This window comes from Anas acuta, chromosome 12 (assembly GCF_963932015.1).
Source record: "Anas acuta chromosome 12, bAnaAcu1.1, whole genome shotgun sequence".
NCBI classification, from domain to species: Eukaryota; Metazoa; Chordata; class Aves; order Anseriformes; family Anatidae; genus Anas; species Anas acuta.
The window spans coordinates 12,848,830-12,867,757 of record NC_088990.1 but is presented as its reverse complement, the minus strand read 5'-3'; the positions used below and the strand labels follow the sequence as shown (position 1 = coordinate 12,867,757).

Sequence of the window (18,928 nt, the reverse complement as noted above, 5' to 3'; positions counted from 1 at the left end):
GACGCCGCCGGGCTGTCGTTTCAGCGCTGGCTGGTGACAGCTGGATTTGACAAGGCCATAAATCAATCAGTCAGAACTTGGATATCGATATTAACTGTCATATTGTACACTGCCGCTATTGACCAGTTAATAAATTAGAATCATAGAATATGAAAGGTTGGAAAAAACCTCCAGGGTTATCTGGTCCAACCACCCCCCTACCACCAACATCACCCACTGAAACCTGTCCCTAAGCACCACGTCCAACCTCTCCTTGAACACCCCCAGGGACGGTGACTCCACCACCTCCCTGGGCAACCCCTCCCAATGCCTGACTGCTCTTTCTGAGCAGAAATGTCTCCTCATTTCCAACCTGAACCTTCCCAGGCACAACTTGAGGCCATTCCCTCTGGCCCTATCACAAGCTACCTGTGAGAAGAGGCTGACCCCCAGCTCCCCACACCTTCCTTTCAGGCACTTTCAGAAAGCAATGAGGTCTCCTCTGAGCCTCTTTTTCTCCAGACTAAACACCCCCAGTTCCCTCAGCCGCCTCTCACAGGACTTGTGTCCTAGGCCCTTCACCAGCTTTGTAGCCCTTCTCTGGACATGCTCCAGGGCCTTGATGTCCTTCTGGTAGTGAGGGGCCCAAAGCTGAACACAGCACTTGAAGTGTGGCCTAGTGGCTGTGTACCAGCATTGAATCTATGGGCAAAAAGGTTTTTTTCCTTTTCTTTTCAGCTTTCTCCTTCCACTGTCTCATACATCAACTTCAGCCTGGTGCACGCTGTCCTCCTGCACTTCTAGGACACCTGTGACTGAATCCCTGCCTCTGGTGAGGGCCCATGGGCCCTGCTCTCCCCCACACACTCCCTGCCACCTTGGTCAGTTTCCCAGCCCCAAACAACAGCACTCTGCGCTTTTGGGGGTCTCAGAATCAAGAGACTCAGCTTCTGCTGTCATGCTCTGACAAAAGCAACACTTGGGCTTTTCGGGAGATGCGGCAGCTCCTAGCCGGCTTCCCGCCCCCGACACCTCCGCGCTCAGCCGCCCTTTCCCAGCCCCAAGAGGGCGCCGCCCCCCAACGTGCAGCCCTAAACCGAGCCGGGCTCTGAGCCCAGGCAGCGCCACCACCTCCGCGCGCTCTTAACCCCCTGGCCCCGCCCGGCTCCGCACCGCAGCCAATCGCGATCCTGGACGCCCCGAGGCGCGCCCAATCCCGGCGCAGCGCTCCCCGCTCTGCCCCGCCCACGGGGCTGCTGGGAAGGGGAGGGAAAAGTAGTGAGGGGCGGACCTGAGTGGGGACTGAGGGCGGGAAGTCGGGCGCGGCGGGAAAGCGGCGAGAGGGGCGTGGCCAAGCCCCAGCCCCGCCCCCTCTGGCCGGAGCCCCCCGTGTGGCTGCAGCGCCCCCGGGGAGCCGGGACCCGGCCGGGGCCACCCCGGGACCCCCCAGCCCCAGGAGCCCCAGGGCGGGCACCGAGCCCCGGGGGCTGCAGCCCGGGGGCTGAGGGGCCCCACTCGGCAGGACCGGGCTCCGCTCCCGGTGCCGCCCCCAGCCCCGCTGGAGGCAAGGCAGCCCCCCCATCCCCGGAGCGGCGTGGCAGGGAGCAGCAGGGGCACAGCTCGTCCTTTTTGCAGGTTTTATTGAGGGCTCGCCCCGCGCTCACGCCCCAGCAGAACCGCGGGCACAGCCCCTCCGCGCGATGCCCACGGCCACGGCGACCCCAGCCAGCGCCACGGCCACGGCCACGCACACCAGCCCCGCCATTGCGCCAGGCACCGCCACCGCTGCACCTGCAAAACGCAAGGAAGGCGTCAGAGCACGGCACTGGGCAGGACTGCGGGGCCCTGGCTGGTTGGCGCTTACCGTCCCCTCCCTCCCGCTGCTCTCTGATGGCTCCTGGGTCTGCTGAGAGCAGCACGGGGCCGATGACCACGTCGGCTTCGATCTCTTTCCCTGGGCAGGGTGGAAGCGTGAGCTGGGCTCACCCCGGCCCGCACATCCCTACCCGCACCAGGGCCTTACCCTCAGGTGCATCCCGACGGAAGCGGCGGCCGGGCCATCGCTCCAGGGGGTTGAGCCTCCGGGAGAGCGCGGGGGGCTCGCAGTTGCCCGTCTCACAGCAGCTGCAGATGTCCCGGGTGCCTTCCACCGGCACCCAGCTGGAGCAGGGCAGGAGCACCGTCACTGGCAGGTGGGGACCCCCAGCACCCAGCCCTCCGGAGTTTTTGTGCCCAGAGGAACCCCCGGAGCATGGCCAAACCCAGAGCCACCACAGTGGTGGAGCTTGGGTTTGATGTCCCAGCACCTGGTGCCTCCTCGTCCATCCCACCCAAAGCCACAGAGGATTGGTGTCCTGTGCTTGGACGCTGACCCTGTTTGGGTCCATAAAAACGCCCTGGGGTCCGTGCCGCAGCTACTCACGTGTTTCTGGCTTTATTGAAGGAGCAAGCCTTGTTCTGGGGGTCTGGGGCTTGGTCTGCCGGCGTCACCTTCAGGTGGCAGGTGATGTAGATCTGGGGGGAGGCAGGGGAAGAGCTGAGCACCTCTCTCTAGGGCCATGGTGCCCACGAGGACACCGCCTGGCTCATGCTGAGCTTTGGGGACACACACACGCAGCCTTACCAGGTTCCTGGTGTCCCCCGCGAACCTGAACACATCGATCCTGAACCGCAGCATGTCCTCCTGCGGCCGGGGGGTTATGAAGGCAGAGCTGGTGTCATCCAGCCTCCCGTCCACCAGGCACCTAGACACAGGGCGGGGGGGTGTCAGCGTCCCAAAGGACCCCCCAAAGCGCAGCGCTCAGCCGGGGCTCACCCGTTGAAGTCGATGATGGAGTAGTGGGGCGAGGAGTCGCCGTCGGGGCTCAGGGCGGCCACGCAGCTGTCCACGAAGAGCCGCAGGGGCACGTGGCTCTCGGTGCTGACCTCCGCCTGGATGTTGAGGATGTCGCCCAGCTGGAAGCCGGTGAAGGGTCTCTCCGCGCTCCAGTCCTCTGCAAGGCAGAGTGGTGACAATCGGGGTGTCCCCAGGGGGACAGAGGTGGGACCTTTGGAGGTGACGCCCCAGGGAGCAGCACCCGTGCTGGATTTGGGCACGTTGGCTGCCCCAGTTGGGCAACTGGGACCAGGGCTTTGCTGTACTGGGTGCTGAGCACCCTCTGGTACATCCCACCTACCGTTCATGAGGCGCAGGGAGAACACCAGCCTCTCCTCGGCCGACAAGGTGGAGCTGAAGGGAGCCCATGTGGGCCGGATGGCGTTGCTGCTCACGTTCTCCCTCCTGCCAAGGGACGGTGTCAGGACGCAGCCGCAGACCGGGGGGCCTCAGTGGGGCGGTGAGGACGCAGAGCCCTTACCTGGGGTAGTGGCACTCAATGGGGATGACGGCCGGGTTGGTGCGGATGATGAGGGGGTTGCTGGCAGGGCTGGGGTCGTAGTTGATGAGCGTGCGGTAGATGAGGGCGTCCGGCGTCACCTGGGTGGGGAAAGGCTGCAGGGCTGGCAGCGAGACCACCAAGACCTCCCCACGCACCCCAGAACCATCATTTTCCCACCAGAAAACACAAATAAAACGGTAAAACGCTGAGCTGGGGACTTAGCACTATCGGGGTTATCCGGATAAAAGCGCAAAGCAGCTTCGGGTGAAAAAAACTCCTTTTTGGGAGCGACACCCCCTGGCTCTTGCCACTCACGCAGGGCAGGGGACGGGAGCGGGTCTCACCTGCACGACGCTGCCGCACTCGTGGAGGCCGGCGGCGAAGGTGACGGTGTTGTGGGCGGCGTTGAGCGAGGAGTGCTTGCACGCCGCCGGGCCCAGCGTCAGGTCGGCCGCGTTGATGAGGCGCCCGGTGCCAAAGAGGTCCCTGTGCACCGTCACCACCAGCTGCGCCTCCTGGCACTGCACCGTCACCGGCTGCGAGCCGGGCACGGCCCGCGAGTGGGATTCGGCCCCCCAGGACCAGGCGGAGGGGTCCCCCCGCGCCCCCCAGGAGAAGTCCCAGGGCGTGTAGGAGGCCACCTGGGCCACCAGCCAGCAGAGGAGCCCCAGCGCCAAGCCGCCGCCGCGTCGCATCCCGCCTGCTTCCAGCACGCCCAGCTCAGGGATCCCGGGCTGTGCCGCGGTGCTTTATATCCCTGAGCCCCCGGAGCCGGCCGCCCAGGGGGGGGGACGGGGAGGCAGAGTCATTTCCGGGGTGCTGAGCCCCCCGTCCCGGGCTGCCCAAGGCGAGAGAAAAGATCCTCGTCAGCCTCTTTGGGGGAATTGTTTAGAAAACTCAGCAGAAGCCGGAGACGAGGAGACGGGTACAAAGTGGCTTGTTTAGGTTACGCGCCGGGCGATAAGGGGCTTTTCAAGGCCCCCGGGGAGGTGACAGGAGCAGGGGGAGCCAGGGGGGGCCCAGACCAGGCCGCTTCTCGCCGCCCCCTCCTCGAGGAGCAGCCCCCTGGGATGGATGCTGCTGCTCCCAGAGCCCCCAGCCCACGCAGGGGCTTTTCGCAGCCCCCCCCCGGGATGCTGGAGCAGCAGCTGCTGGAGCTCCGTCACTGGTGGCATGAGCGTGGCGGGGCTCAGCCAGCACCCCTTAATCCCCATTTCGGCCTCATTGCTGCTGGCCACGAGGCTAGGGCAGGGCTGGGCTGGGAGCTGTGGCCCCGTGTTATCGCCTCTCCCCGGGCCGTGTGCGTTTGGCTGCCAGCAAGGAAACGGGACGGGGTGCAGGGAGCAAGGCGAGGCGCTCCACCCCTCGCTCCCTTCCCCACACACCTTCAGCCCCTTCTTTTGAGTGCCCTTATCTCTTTTTCCCCCTGTCCTGCCAGGGCACAGCAGACCCAGGGTGCTCCGCTGCACACCCCAAATCCTTCTGCACCTTTTGGGATGGCCCCAGGCAGCCTCACACAAGGGGCAGCAGGACGGTGTGGGTGTCTGACCGGGAGCAGCTTGGCCATTTGCTGGGAAATTTAAAGGAAATGGGAACAAGGTTTTGGGCCAGGTGTCAGCCAGCACGCTGCTAGCAGAAACCCCACTGATTTTGGAGCTGGGGATGGCTCATACCTGCTGTAACGTTCCCCAAAAGCTACATGATGTGCCCACGTCACCCTGCCAAAATCCTAACCCTTCTGCCTTTCCTGCGCGGCCGGCCAGGGCTTCTCCTGTGTGTTTAAAATACCTTGAGCCTGCTGCTTGCGTAGAAATGCCAGGGATTCCAGCAGGGAGCCTCCAGCTCCGGCAGAATATTTGGCAAAGGCGCTCGCGCTGACGAAAGATAAGGGCAGCGGGCGATGCTGAATCAGTAAATAAGTGGGCGGCCCCCCCCGGGGAGCCTCGGCACGAGGGCAGCAGCACGGCCGGGTCCTTGGCTTGGGAGGTCGGGGGGCTGGGGGTGCCAGGGCTCGAGCCCAGGGCTGGATCCCCCCTGGGGGGGCATGGGGGCAGCTATTTGGGGTGGAAAGACCCCGAGCTGGGAGGCGTTTGGCTCTGGAAAGGGGAATTTCTGCTCCCAGCCAAGCCCTCACCGCTTGTCCCCGTGCCCTTCTCCCGTCTGTTCTGAGCGGAAGAGGACGCTGGCCCCATCCCAGCACGGCCAGGAAAGGGGGCGAGCACAGAAAGTCCCTGAGCATCCCCACAGCAGCGTTTTTCCCCCCTTGCGCAAAAGTACAAAGCATGTCTCATTTTCACTTAGAGCACAGAACTTCAAGTGAAAAGTCAGCTGGGGACAGGGCTCAGGAGGGGACAGGAGCTGTTAAGGGGGGCAGCTGCTCATGGGTGCAAGCCACAGAGCCTTCCCCCATCCCAAGTCTCTTTATAGAGCTGATTTGGCCAAAATTCTTCTTCCTTCTTGGAGGTGGATGGATGCTGCCAGCTTTCAGAGCCCCCAAAATCCCATGCTGCGAGCGAGCCCCAGCTCCTGCCACATCGCTGTGGCCCCTGCTTTGCTCTGGCAGAGACAGCTGTATGGGGCTTGGTGCCACCAAGCTGGGATATTGAAAAGGAATTTGGGGAAAAAAAAAAAAAAAAGAGAGAAACAACTTCTGGGGCGCCCTGCCCATGCAGGGCAGCAGAGGGAGGACCAGATGCCAACCCCAAACCCCTTTCTGGGGGGGGAGCGGGGGCAGAAATTCCACTCCCTGCCCCAAGGACTGTTTGGGCACAGAAATATGTAACAAGCCTTGGGGAAAACGTGCAAACAGTCCTTGGGGCAGGGAGTGGAATTCCTGCCTCCCCCTGTCCCGGGCAGAGCCCGACCCACCCGCAGGGCTCCCCTCCTTGCCCCTCCGCTCTGCCTGGCTTTGGCTTAATTTCACCGTGAGTGAGGAATTACCGATGCACCACAGGAGCATTTTTAAGGCTAAATGCCCCCGTTTCCATGAAGAAGGGCAGGGTGCATGCTGATTTTTCACACCGGTTCCCTGTCGGGTGCCCCAGAGGGTCCCTAAGGCTCCACAAAGCCCTGCTGAGGGCAGGGAAACGAGACCCAGACGGGCTGAGAGAGGCAAAGCAGCCCAGCTAATGGGTTAAAACTGGGGTTTTTGGGTTAAAACTGGGGTTTTATGGGTGAACACGGGGATTTGCGTAGCTCACCCTCCAACACCCTTCTGTACCCCCACCCCAGGAAGCCCCCCAGCCTTTCAGGTTTCTTTCTCTTTATTAGACAGGCCATAAAAGCTGACAGCACCTCAGACAGGATTGCTGGGCTGGCGGCAGGCAGGCAGAGCTCCCAGAGCAGCCAGGATCAGGACGACCAAGCCAAAAATCGCAGCCAGCCCCAGGACCAGCCCCAGGTGCCCTCCTGCAGCTGGGGAGGAGAAGCAGGGAGGCGTTATAGGGGCAGAGCTGGGACCTGCCACCGCCTGCCCCAAATCCCTGCCCTCACCCTACCTCCCGAGGGCGTCCTGCCCCTGGTGGGATGCTGCCAGCTGTGGATGAGCAGGGGGCCAAGCACGATGTCCTCTTCTTCCACCACAGGATCTAGAAGGGAGGACACCAGGGCTCTGATCAGCTCCTCTGGACACTTGGCTCCCCCAGGGACATTTAGCTCTCACCACTCAGCTCAGAGCGAGCTGTCCCAGCTGCACCAGCTGCAAAACCCCATAAACCTACCGGGCTGGGAGGAGAGGTCCCTCCGGGAGCGTCCTCCTTGCCAGCGGGAGGGAGCCTGGAGCCTCCTGGAGAGCCCCCCCGAGGGGCAGCGCCGAGCCTCGCAGCAGGAGCACACGTCCCGGGGGCCTTCCACGGGCACCCAGCTGCAAGAGAGCCCGGTGAGCAGCCCGCCCTTCATCAGGGACCCCTCACGTGCTTTGGGGTCTGAAGGAGAGGCCCCAAGCCCCCCAGGCACTCACAGGCTGCTGGCTTTGTCGAAGGAGCAAGCCTTGTTCAGGGCATCAGGAGCACGGTCAGCCAGGGAGGCCTTCAGGTGGCAGGTGATGTAGATCTGGGGGGGGGGAAAGCAGAGCAGAAGGGGTCGGCGCTGTTAGAGGGGTCCCCAAAAGGAGCACGGCCACCCCAGGGGATCCAGAAGTGACAGGTTGGGGAAGTGGTTCCCAACCAGGGGGTTCCCTTCGGGGAGGATTTACCAGGCTGCTGGAGTCTGCTGCGAACTTGAACGCCTCCACTGCGAACCGGAGCACGTCTGGACGGGGCCGCGGGGATACAAAAGCCGAGGTGGCATCGTCCAGCTGCCCATCCACCAGGCACCTAGGCAAAAAGGCAAGGCCGAGGGTTTCTCCTCGCCGAAATCCAGGAGGAAAGGCGCCCCTACCCGAGGCATGGCCAGCTCGTACCCGCTGAAGTCGATGAAGGCGTACTGGGGAGAGGAGCCCCTCTCCGGGGCCGGGGTGGCCACGCAGCTGTCCACAAAGAGCCGCAGGGGCGCGTGGTTCTCCGCATCAACCCCGGCTTGGAAGTGCAGCACCTCTCCCAGCTGGAACACGGCCGAGGCTCTCTCGGCACTCCAGTCATCTGGAAGCAGAGCAGGCTCTCATGAACAGGGAGCTGGGGGGCTCCCGGTGCTTCTCCTCTCCCACCCAAGGGAGCCCTGGTGGCCGCCCACATCACGCCAAAGCCCCAAAAGCACCACATCCATGTCCCACCTGCACACCCCGGGGTGAAACCAGCACCAACTGTGCCACCTAGTTGAAGCCCAGCCACCCCAAAGGACCCTGTCCCCAAACCCACCGCTCATCAGGCGCAGGGAGAAGAGCAGCTTCTGCTCCGAGGCCACGGTGGAGTGGAAAGGTGCCCAGGTGGGCTTGATGGCACTGCTGCTCACGTTGCTCCTCCTGGGGAGAGGGATGCCCTGGTTAGAAGGCTCCGTGGCAGCAGGGTTTGGGAGGTCTTCATCCACATCCACTCACCTGGGGTAGTGGCACTCGATGGGAACCACAGCGGGGCTGGTGCGGATGATGACGGGGTTGCCTGCATGGAGCGGGCTGTAATTTAAGGTTGTGCTGTAGATTAGAGCATCGGGGGTCACCTGGGGAGAGACGAGATGCGTTATCCACCATTATCCTTCAGCTAAAGGAGCGGAGCAGCACATTGAAGCCTGGCTCCTCAGCGCTGAGAGCTCTCCTCTGGCCACCAGCAGCAGTGCAGCACCCACCCTGCCGCAGGGACACTCCTGCCTGTCCCAGCACTGCCTGGCCAGCAGCACGGCTGGATGGAGAGATGCTTCAGGTGTTGTTTCCTTCTCATTTCCATGTGCCCAGAAGGACAGTCTGTCCCCCAGGGGGCTTTAGTGAAAGCTTCCCGCCCTGGTGGCCCCAAACCTCTCCGGAGGAAAGGGACCAAAGGCAGTTTCCTCTGGAGCAGCACCGTGCCATGCTCTGGCAACACTCCTGAGCTCAGCACCAGCTGCTGGGGCTCCTGGGCTGCATCGGCAGCACCCTGGAGGAGGTGAGCACAGCACACATGGGAGGATTTGGAGATCTGTCAGGAGAAACCCAACCTCTGCCTGGTCCGTGCCCATCCCTGCTGATGGGCCAGAGCTGGCCCCCAGCCCGGACAGCACAGCTTCTGCCACCCCTAAAACCAGGATGAGATGTCCAGCTCCTGGGAAAGGCTTTTAAGCTTTTAAAGCCCAACCACAGCGCTCTGCCAAAGCGGGACACGCTCCACCAAGCATCACATCAGCTCCAGCCCACCAGCAAGCAGCAGAGCATCACGGCAGCAGGGAGCCTGCCCTTGGCTAACAGAACCACCAGGCTTTACCAGCAGGCATTTATAGGGCTGGCAGCTGCTGCCTTTCTAGGGCTGCCATCAGCTCTGTGAGAGGGAGGAGAAAACCCATCCTGAAGCCCCCAGGGGGATGCCCAAACGCTCAGCATCCCTTCCCTGTGCACAGCACCACGATAAAAGATCCAGCCCCCATCCTTACCCTGAGGGTGCTGCCACACTCGTGCAGCCCAGCCACGAAGGTCACCACGTTCTCAGCAGCATTTTGGGCTGTAGGGGGGCAGGCAGCCGTGCCCAAGGTCAGGTCCCCAGCCCGGACCAGGCGCCCAGTGCCAAAGAGGTCCCGGTGCACCGTGAGCACCACCTGAGCCTCCTGGCACTGCACAGCCACAGGGTGCAGGGGGGCAGCAGCCTGGAGCTGGGAGACATCCACCCATGCCCACGGGGAGAAGTTAGGGGGCTGCCCCACGGCAGGAGCCCCCCATAACTCTGCCTCCCCTCTCAGAAAGCCCCAGGGGTTGTAAGCAGCCGCCTCCCCCAGCAGCCAGCAGAAAAGAGCGAGCCCCAGGCTGCTCCCAGACCTCATCCTGCCCACCAGAGCCCAGCACAAGGAGCACCAGCTGCCACGGGGGCTTTTGTAGCCCTCGCCTCCTGTCAAGGGCAATTGGCAGCAGGTGAGAGCAGCTGGATCCCTGGGGAGCCCATCCTGGTGGGTGCTAATTAGCTAACGAGCTGCTGGGTCCCTTGCCAAAGAAGAGGTGTTGGATTTTAGCCAGCCGGAGGTTTTTGTGCCTTGTCTGGTAATAACCAGCCCTACCAAGAGATGAGTCCCTCCTCCAGAGAATGGGGTCTTTGTGCTGTGGGGGGCGCTGGGGTGGGAAGGAGGTGGCATCTTCCCTCCCTTCAGGTCCCCAAACTTGTCCCTGTCCCAGCTCCTTCAGCCCTGCGGTGATCCCTGAGGAGCTGCTCGTGCCAAGGGCAATTGGGGATCTCCAGGGCAGGAGGGGTTCACGGCTGGCTCTTTCCCCAAGAAAAGGTGATTTGAGGGCAGGGAGAAGAAGAGGACATTTCATCTCGAATCAGGTGGAAAAATAAAAGGAAAAGAACAAAAAATCCTTCATTTCGTGGGAAATTCCAATTCCCATTGGGGCATTGGGCAGCCTCCAGGACCCGGGGAGGGGGGATCGCGGAGCCCAAAGCCCACCCCCCAACCCAAAGCACGGCCGTGCTGCTGCGGGACGAGCCTCCACACGGTGGCATCCTCCCTCCGAGCCGCATTCCCTGCGGGATTTTAGCCAAAGGGAGGAAAAGGCTTGTTTAACCCCTCCCTGAACAGACCCATCCCGCTTCCCGGGCCGGACCGCGGCTGGGATGAGCGGTACCAAAACACCGAGCAGAAAAATGTTATTAGGAATAATAACAATAATAACGCTTTTATGGGAAATGAGGCATCCCCGAGGCCAGGTCCTCGTGCTGGGGACCAGAAATCGAGGAGGAGGACGAGGGTGGCTCCGCGCAGCGGGGCGCTGGGGGCACCTCGGGGCTTTGCCCCTGGCCCCAGGGGACCCTCGGTGCGCGCCGGGGGGCGCTGAGGGATGGGGGCGCAGAGGCAAACTATGTGTGACACACAGCAAAATAGAGAAACGATTTATTTCATCTGCAGCCGGACGCTCCGGGCAGCAGCACCCGTCCCCAAGAAAGCGTTTGGAAAGCTCCCCCGGCAGTCTGGTGAGCCCAGAGGGGACACGAAGGCACGGCGAGGTGGCAGGAGCGGGGCCAGGACCAGAGCCACCAGACAAGGAAACATTGGAGGTAAAACCAGGGATGTGAGCCTGTGGATGAGCCGGGCTGCCGGGCCGCAGGGCAGCGCCAACTTTCACTTTTCAGTTTTCCCTTTCAGTTTTCCTTGTTTTTTACATCTTTCGGCACATCGCTGCCCGCCGGGGCCTCGCGGCTGTCCTCCTGCTGGCGCTGGAAGTAGAGCTGCACCTTGCTCAGGGTGCGGATTTTCTTTTCGGAGCCGTGCCGGTGAGCGTTGAGCAGAGCACGCAGCTTCTGGAGACCTTGCCCGGGGTCGTGCCGGTGGCAGGACCACAGCTCGGAGATGCCGACGTTGCAGGATGCCAGCCGTTGGGCTGACGCCTTGTTGAGGAGCTTCTCCTCCAGCAGGGGCTGCAGGGACACCCAGCACTCCAGGCTGGCGTGGCTGAGGACCAGCCTGGGTGTCCTCAGCAGGTCGATGTCCAGCACCTCGCACAGGTCCTTCACGGCCCTGGCGCTCTCCATGGCGCTGTGGTCGCTGAGGTCCCGCCACAGGTAGCTGCTGGCCAGGTTCTTCAGCCTGTAGTTGTCCCTCTCGGGGACCTTCTCCTTTATCAGGGGCAGGATGTCCAGGAAGCCGTACACGGCGGCGCTGAACTCCTCTCTCTTGCCCAGGACCGTCAGAGCCTCCAGGAGGGTGGGAAGGGGCAGCGAGCAGAACCTGAACCCACCCAGGATGGGCTGGTGGACGGCGTAGAGGTGGCCAAGCAGGCTCCTCAGGCCGACCTCGCAGACGCTGTTTTTGGCCATCAGGCTGGGCAAACATTTCACCGGCTGGATGAGGACGGGCAGTATCTGCTCCCCATCGATCACTGCCATCTGGATGATCTCGTTTTCTGGAGAAGAAACGAGGGAAGAGCGTGAGGAGAAACGAAGGATAAGCAGGATTAGTCTGACTTGGTGGGGAAATAAAACAGACCGGGGTGCTCTAACAGCAGCAGGGGGATGAGGGATCCATCCTTTTGTCCACCTCCACCCTCAGCTCCTGGATCAGCCCCACACCACGAACGGGAGGGCTCCTACAGCTCTTGGAGGGTGGACTAAGGAGAGGGGCTTAAGGCGTCCCCAGTTAGGATCTTACTCAAAATCTTGACGTCAAAGAAGACCAGGGACCCTTGTCTCGTGTCCATTGTGTTCTGGAGGCGGATGGGGAAACCCAGGTGCTCTTCGCTGGTGCCGTCATCAAGCACGTTGCCGAGACCTTCCAGCAGGCTGGAGTCCTGGAGGAGCAAAAACTGGCTCTTATCAAATGTCTCAAGAAGAACCTGGGTTGCAGCTCTGGGCGCTGACATGTCCTGGAGGTTACCACAGCCCCAAAATGAATTCAAACTGCCTGCTGGAGCCCCCGGGGTGTAAGAAGCCCCTCCAGCTGGCCATGGAGACTTGCCTCCTCCAGCACCCCTGACCAACATGATGTGTCCATGGGGGGTGGCCCGCTTGGACCCATCCTAACTGGCTTTCTGCTCAAAGGTGGCAGAAATCTGGGGCTACCAAAGAGCTGAAGGGTTTTGAGAGAGGTATTTTGGTGCTCGGGAGTGAAGAGTTCCTTGCCAGGGGGTGTGGGGACGGCCCTGGGGGTCTGGAAGCACCAAGTGGTGCAGCCCCCGTGGCTTAGACAGCGAGCAACACACGGCTGAGCACGGAGAGCTGCACTCACCTTGGAGTCCTCATCCACGCTGTCCTCTTCAGCGCTTTCCAAGCTGGGATTATTGCTATCTGCTGGGGTAGGAAAGGCATGCCCATGAGTTCCGACAGATTCCCCCTCAAGCCACAGATAAAAAAATCCACCACGGTGCAAAATTCCCCCCGTGGCTTCATTGCTCAGGACACCAGGAGCCTCAGGCACACCGCTTACCCGAGCCGCAGAGCCCCCCGTTGCCATCCAGCATGCCTTCCAGCAGGTTGTCATCCATGGCGAGCCTCAAAAAGCTGGTCCCAGGCTGCTCCTCACAGCTCGGCCTCTGCGGCTCCGCCAGCATGTTCCATCCATCATCGTCCTCTTCAACCTTCATCACCTTCACTGGGGATGGCAGCGTGTTGGTGTTCTTGTCCGTCTTCCTCTTGGCAGGAGTGGAGGTAGAGGGGGCCTACGTGGGCAAAGCAGAGCCCGGTGAGCGTCCCCACGTGCTCAGGGTGGATATTTTGGTCCTTGGGCAATGCAGAGGTCTTAGGGAAGGACTGAGGGTCCCCAAGCCTTGTCACCTCTGGCCATTTGTTTGACCCCAAGGTAACGATCCCAAGGTAATGACCCCAAGGCAGGTGAGATGTGGTGTGAGTGCAGGTCCCACCACGCACCTTGCTTGGGTGAGCAAACATCTGCCCCTTATACCAGCCCGAAAATGTGATGGCTCCATGTGGGGACCAAAAGAAGGACGCAGGTGGGAGCAATGAGCAGGAGGTGGGAGGGTGGCGGATTGGTGCTTGGAGATGTGTGTGTATGGGGAGGGGGGTCCTGGGCTTCGGAAGGGCTTGGGGAGGGGGCGAGATGAAGCAGAGCAGAGGATTCCTATTTCGGGAGATGGAGAGCAGGCAGTAGTGGCAAGGGGCGTGAGCTGGAGGGCTGGCATGGCACGGGGAAGAAGCTTCTTCCTGGAGGTGTAATTAATGGCCGTTGGTGCCTCAGAGGTAATTTAAGGCTGATGGTGCTGTCCCCCAGCTGGTTTCCCAGCCCCACGTGTCCCTGCCCAAAGCAAACATTCGTCTTGCCCAGACAGGTTCTGCTGTGCCCAGCACCACGTCCCCATCACTGGCACCACGCTCCCCTGCCCAAGTCCCACCCCAAATCCCCAGGGCAGGACCCCTCTGGGCTGTGCGTGGTGATGCTAGACCAGTCCCAGTCCGGGGGTGGGACTGGAAACCAGCAGAGAGCTCGCAGCAGGGTGTCTCTGCAGCCCAGCTCCCCTTTCAAAGCAAAGCAGGTGGGGAAGCAGCAGCCAAATGCTTGAGCAAAGGTAGCCCCGGATGAAATCCCAGCACAACACGAGCAGAAAGCCTCACCTGGTGGGAGTCTTCCGTGGCTGGAGCAGGGGCAGGTTCTGAAAGAACAAAAACACAGCGGGTTGAGAGCGAGCAGGGCTGGAGGTGCAGAAGGCGCAGGTGGCCACGGGGACGCTGGAGCTGTGGGTAACCACAAACCCCACCGGGAGATGCTGCAGAGGCCAGGTTCAAGCAGCGAGGCTGCAGGCTGGGCTGGAGCACTGCCTGCTCGCCCTGCTGCCCATTAAACCCTTTCCCCCCTGGGTTTGCAGCTCGTGGAGGTGCCCGCACATGCTGGGAAGGGAAAAAGGCTGTTAGTAGCATCATGCAGGGAGAAGTTAACACGATTTGGCAGCTGGGGGCATGCCACCCTGCTGACCCCAGCCAGGTGTCCCCCGGGCTCCTGTGGCTTTGGCAGAAAGCTGCCGTGGTCCTGCTCAAACCCCTGGTGGAGAAGCGGGGCACGGTTTGGGTAGCCCCAAGCCCCCGGGCTCAGGAGGGTCCCTCCAGGCTGCAACACCAGCAAGAGACAAAAGTTCAGCCCAGGAGGACTTTATTGGCACAGCAAAGCGTGACGGAGAGCTTGGTCCCTGGGGGGACACGCAGTGGGGTTTCCGAGCAGCCGCAGAGCAGCGCAGGCGTTGTGGTTGGCAAACCGAGCAGCTCCCTCTTGCAGACGAGGCTCCGTGCACCCCTCCTTGCTCGGAGCATCATCACGGTACCACGGCGGGGATGTCACTTCTCGTCACTTCTTCCTCCTCTTCCTGGGCCTGCTGCTGGGCTTGCCCCTACAGGGGCACTCCCTGGGGGACACAGACCTCGGGGGGCTGGCGGGGGGCTCAGGGGCGGGGGGAGATGCTGCAGGACCTGGGGTGGTCTCGTCCCCCTGCAGGACGCTGGAGGGGAACAGCTCCAGCAGGTCGGAGGGGAGCGTCGGCCAGTCCGGGTTTTGGGGGCCCTGCGAGGGGGTGGGCACAGCCAGGGGGCTGCAGCATGGCTGCAGAATTGTCCCCACTGCGGAGGCGAGGGCACTCAGGGAGTGGGACATGGACTGCACGCCCCGGGACAGGGCTGCCAGGTGCTTGTTGGACCTGCAGTGAGCCCGCAGCAAGCAGGAGGCGACCCGCAGGAGCTCGGCGACCTGCTGCGTGTGTGACCTGGCCCAGGAGCTAAAATCTTCCTGCGGGGAGGCCTGGGGGGTCCTGGTGTCCCCACGGGTCCCACGAGGTGATGCCGAGCCTTCCTCCGCTTCTTCATCCCTCTGCTCGAGGGACGTGTCCCCTCCCCGGCCGGGACACATCTCCCCAGGAGGCTGAGGCAGGAGGCTGAGGCTTGGGGTGCTGTCATCTTCAGATGGGGCGTCCCAACGGGGAGCAGAGGTACCTGCCGTGGGGACGGGGGCTGAAGGGAGCAGGAGAGGGGCGTCAGGAGGTGCTGCCAGGCTGCTCTGGTGAGGGGAGCTGGAGGGGTGCTGCCTACCGTGGGGGGAGGCGCAAGGAGCGGGGCGGGAGGCAGCTCATCCCCAGGAAACCGCAAGCTCCAGCCCTGGGGAGCTCAGCTGTGGAAGCCCACGGCTTGCCAAGGACACAGCCCAGGTCTGAATGGCATCAGCCCTGACAGCAGCAAGGGGATGGAGCGGAAAACCCCACAAATGTCCCTTGTTCTCCCCCCATTTGCAGGAGGGGTGCTGACACCAGACCGCTCCTGGATCCGTCTCTGCACACACCACGGATGCAATGGCCTCTGCCGTTCCCAAAGCACCACATCCCGCCTGGAGAGCTCGGGGAACACCTGGGAGAACCCACCTGCGGCCAGCCCAGGTGTCCCTGGAAGCCCTTCACACTCCCGGTCAGATATGCCATCCCAAGGCAGCAAACAGAGGGGGAATCACTGCCCCAGGTTGCCCCAAGCAGCCCATGATGAGCAAGGCCAAACGGGATGGAGCCGGCAGGGCCCGGGGACAGACGGGACACCTGCACGTGCCACAGCCCCATGAGGGTGCCAAGGTGACCCAGTCCTCCCCACGTCAGCCTCCCTGTGAGCCCCTGCTCCGTGTGCCACACATCCAGCTGCCACAAACCTCCCTTAGCCCACGGCACAGCCCGGTGCCAGCCCTCCCACTACAACTGCATCCAGGGGCCGGCAGCACACCCCAAGAGCAAGAGCCCGTCAGGTCGCAGGAGGAGACTTGAAACCCAAGCAGAACACCGCCTCCTGCAGGGTTTTGACCTCTGGCCCCGCTTCCAGCCTCCCCCCGGCTTCCCCACGTCCTCACCTGCATGCCCCTCGACGCGCTCGGCCAGCGCCTGCAGCCTGGCGCGGCACTCGGCGAAGTCCCCGTGCTGCGCTCGGCCCCCGGCCGCCGGTGGCCGCAGCCGCTGCAGCTCCCGCAGCGCCTCCCTGACGAAGGGCTGCATGTCCATCACCTCCTGCTCCGTGGCGTACAGCCTCATCTTCTCCACCAGCCGCTCGCCCGCCTCCATCCGCCGCAGCACGCCCTCCACGCGCCGCAGCTCCCCCGCCAGCTCCCGCCGGCCCTGCTCCCGCCGCCGCTCCACCAGCCCCAGCAGCTCGGCCTCCTCGCGCCGCACCAGCCGCACCAGCTGCTCCACGCGCTGCCGGATCAGCTCCCGCGTCTCGCCGCTCGCCGCCTCCAGCCGGGCGGCCTCCTCCTGCAGCGCCGCGCGCGACGCCTCGAAGCCGCCCCGCCGGCGCGCCAGCTCCCGCCCGGCGGCCGCCAGCTCCTCCTGCCGCCGCTGGATCTCGGCGCCGATGTCGCAGTGCTGCCCGGCGTGCTGCGTGTCCAGCAGGGCGCAGATGCAGCACACCGGCTTCTCGCACTTCTTGCAGTAGATGCTGCAGGTGGAGCGGGGGGTTAGGGCACGGAGCAGGGTGAAGAGGGGACTTTGCAAGAACTGCTCCATGGGGGTGTTGGAGCATCGCGCCCATAGCCATTTGGGGGATTCCTTACCCCCAAAACGCCCCCAGGCTGGTCCAGCACCACCACCCACACCCTTTCCTCCTGCCCAAACCAGCCGCCTTCCTCCTGTGCTCCAGCAGCCTCGTGCCCTGCCCTCCCCTGTCCCATCACCAAACCTCCCCGCGGTCCCCAGAGCTCACCCTCCCACCCATCTCGGGGACCCGGTGCCAACGGGGACAGCGGAGGGCCACCAACGAGCTTGGTGACATGAACCCAAAGCATGCCAGACCTACCTTAGGGTCTGGTTCTTGTGGGTGGGGTTGGAGCAGGCCAAGCTGCCGGTCCTCCTGGCGCCCTGGAGGAAATCCTTCAGCGCCCCCGCCCTGATGTCCGTCACCTTCCTGGCCTCGTGGCTCTCCCGCTTGAGGTAGCGCTGGTGGGCCTCAAAGCAGGTGGTGCAGAGGAACTCCTCGCACTCGGAGCACCAGTACTCGCCCTCCCTCCTGCAGTTGTCGCAGAGCAGCTCGGCCCCGCCGGCGATCCTGCGGTAGACGCGCAGCCTGGCCTGCAGGCTGGCGAAGAGCACGTTGTCCACCTCGGGGATGCCGTTGGGCTGCGGGATGGGCTCCTGGCACACGGGGCACTGCCCCACCGGCTTCTTCTCGCTCAGGCAGCCCAGGCACAGGCTGTGCAGGCAGGTGAGGAGCTTCAGGTTGGGCGATTCCTGCCGGCAGCCCTCGCAGAGGACGAACTGGAAATCCTCCTCTTCCTCCTGCTGCTGCTGCTGCTGCTGCTTGGGGAGGGAGGAGGAGGGAAGAGGGAAGGGCGCTGAGCGCTCTGCCAGCTTCACAAACCGCAGCTGGAGGAAGGAGGAGCGTGGTGCTTCCCGCTTCCCTCTGGCCATGCCGCAAGATTTGTGCACAGGGGGACCCCACGGGGAGCAGGAAACCCAGCCTCCAGCCCCCAAACCCAGCCTCCAGCCCCCAAACCCAGCCTCCAGCCCCCAAAACAGGTCCGTGGAGGCACACAATGAAACATCCTGGATCCTGCCGGGGCACAGCACTTCTCACCACCCCCAGCATCCCCCTCCCCAGCCTCCTTCCCCCCAGCCCAGCTCCCCTCTTGCCCCCTTCCCAGCCCGCCTGTCTCCCATCCTGGCCTCCCAGCAGAGGCTGACGTCCTCCCTCTCCTCGTTAGTCTCTCCACCCCGTGGCCTCCAGCATCCTCCCTTCCTCCCCATCCCCGGCAGCATCCCGACGTTGCCCAGGGGCTCACTTGGTCGGGGCTGGCCATGGTGGAGTGAGGGACCCCCAGCTCGCCACCGAGCCTCCCGTTGGCTTCTGCTCCTTCTGCTCCTTCTTTCTGCTCCTTCAGCCCACTTTCGATTTCTCCTGCGCTGGAGCCAGGCTCCACCTTCGAGGTGGGCAGGCCGGCAGCGCAGAGCCCTCTGCTGATGGCTGGCAGGAAGGGCTCTGCCACCAAAGGGGCTTTTCCTGGGGGACAGGGGGCCTGGAGGGGACGTGGAGCTCTGCAGAGCATCTCCATGGCCCTCTTTGTCCTGGGGGGGCTGTGCCCTGCTTCCCATCCATCCCATCCAACACCCAGCAGTGTGCTGGGAGCAGCCGCTGGCAGCTATGGGACTGCCACCAAGGGGGGGGACACCACCAAGGAGGGGACCACCACCAACAGGGAATGACCTCCGAAGAGGGGATGACCCTCAAAGAGGGGATGTTTGCCCGCCAGGTCCCCAGAATGTAGCCCAAGGAAGGAAGAATGAGGCCAATCGAGCCTTTAGCTGGACGGGGAGCCCCCCAGTCTGCTTGGTGCCACCCAGCCCCAAGCTTTGAGGAAAAGATTTAGCAGGTGGTTTGGTGTGAAATGTCTCGGTTTTTGATGCCACCGGTCAGCCTCATCCTGCTGGTCCTGCAAAATGCTCCAGGGCTGGCTGAGGCTGCCCAGAGTCTGAAATATTGAGTGCTGGAGGGGAGCTGAGCATCCCCAGGGAGACTCTTGGTAGGGCTTGGGGTGTTTGCGTGGTGAGATGGAGCCCGCGGCACCCCCGCGCA

The 18,928-nt window shown here is 63.1% G+C and overlaps 3 protein-coding genes across 6 annotated transcripts; all 3 read right to left on the bottom strand.

Moving 5' to 3' along the window:
* Positions 1-1,602: 1,602 nt before the first annotated feature.
* LOC137863125 (zona pellucida sperm-binding protein 3) lies at positions 1,603-4,287 on the bottom strand. Its single transcript, XM_068696040.1, has 9 exons — positions 3,701-4,287; positions 3,336-3,454; positions 3,156-3,259; positions 2,795-2,972; positions 2,603-2,723; positions 2,402-2,493; positions 2,003-2,139; positions 1,844-1,933; positions 1,603-1,770 (listed from the first exon to the last, which is right to left on the bottom strand). Exons 1-9 carry the CDS (start codon positions 4,049-4,051, stop codon positions 1,640-1,642), a joined length of 1,323 nt encoding a protein of 440 aa, XP_068552141.1. The 5' UTR covers positions 4,052-4,287; the 3' UTR covers positions 1,603-1,639.
* Positions 4,288-6,379: 2,092 nt separating this feature from the next.
* On the bottom strand, positions 6,380-9,769 carry LOC137863123 (zona pellucida sperm-binding protein 3-like). Its single transcript, XM_068696039.1, has 9 exons — positions 9,348-9,769; positions 8,329-8,447; positions 8,150-8,253; positions 7,756-7,933; positions 7,549-7,669; positions 7,315-7,406; positions 7,076-7,218; positions 6,854-6,943; positions 6,380-6,770 (listed from the first exon to the last, which is right to left on the bottom strand). The coding sequence occupies exons 1-9, from the start codon at positions 9,729-9,731 to the stop codon at positions 6,652-6,654; spliced, it is 1,350 nt and encodes a 449-aa protein (XP_068552140.1). The 5' UTR covers positions 9,732-9,769; the 3' UTR covers positions 6,380-6,651.
* A 1,008-nt stretch (positions 9,770-10,777) lies between these two features.
* LOC137863353 (protein PML-like) lies at positions 10,778-18,878 on the bottom strand. Of its 4 annotated transcripts, none has more exons than XM_068696428.1 (8): positions 18,138-18,878; positions 17,156-17,655; positions 16,218-16,798; positions 13,964-14,001; positions 12,822-13,053; positions 12,624-12,685; positions 12,048-12,186; positions 10,778-11,802 (listed from the first exon to the last, which is right to left on the bottom strand). In XM_068696428.1, exons 1-8 carry the CDS (start codon positions 18,405-18,407, stop codon positions 11,042-11,044), a joined length of 2,583 nt encoding a protein of 860 aa, XP_068552529.1. In that variant the 5' UTR covers positions 18,408-18,878; the 3' UTR covers positions 10,778-11,041. The 4 variants fall into 4 exon arrangements, with proteins under 4 accessions (XP_068552529.1, XP_068552531.1, XP_068552530.1 ...); XM_068696430.1 differs by having other exon boundaries at positions 12,624-12,682; XM_068696429.1 differs by having other exon boundaries at positions 17,156-17,652.
* Positions 18,879-18,928: the final 50 nt, after the last annotated feature.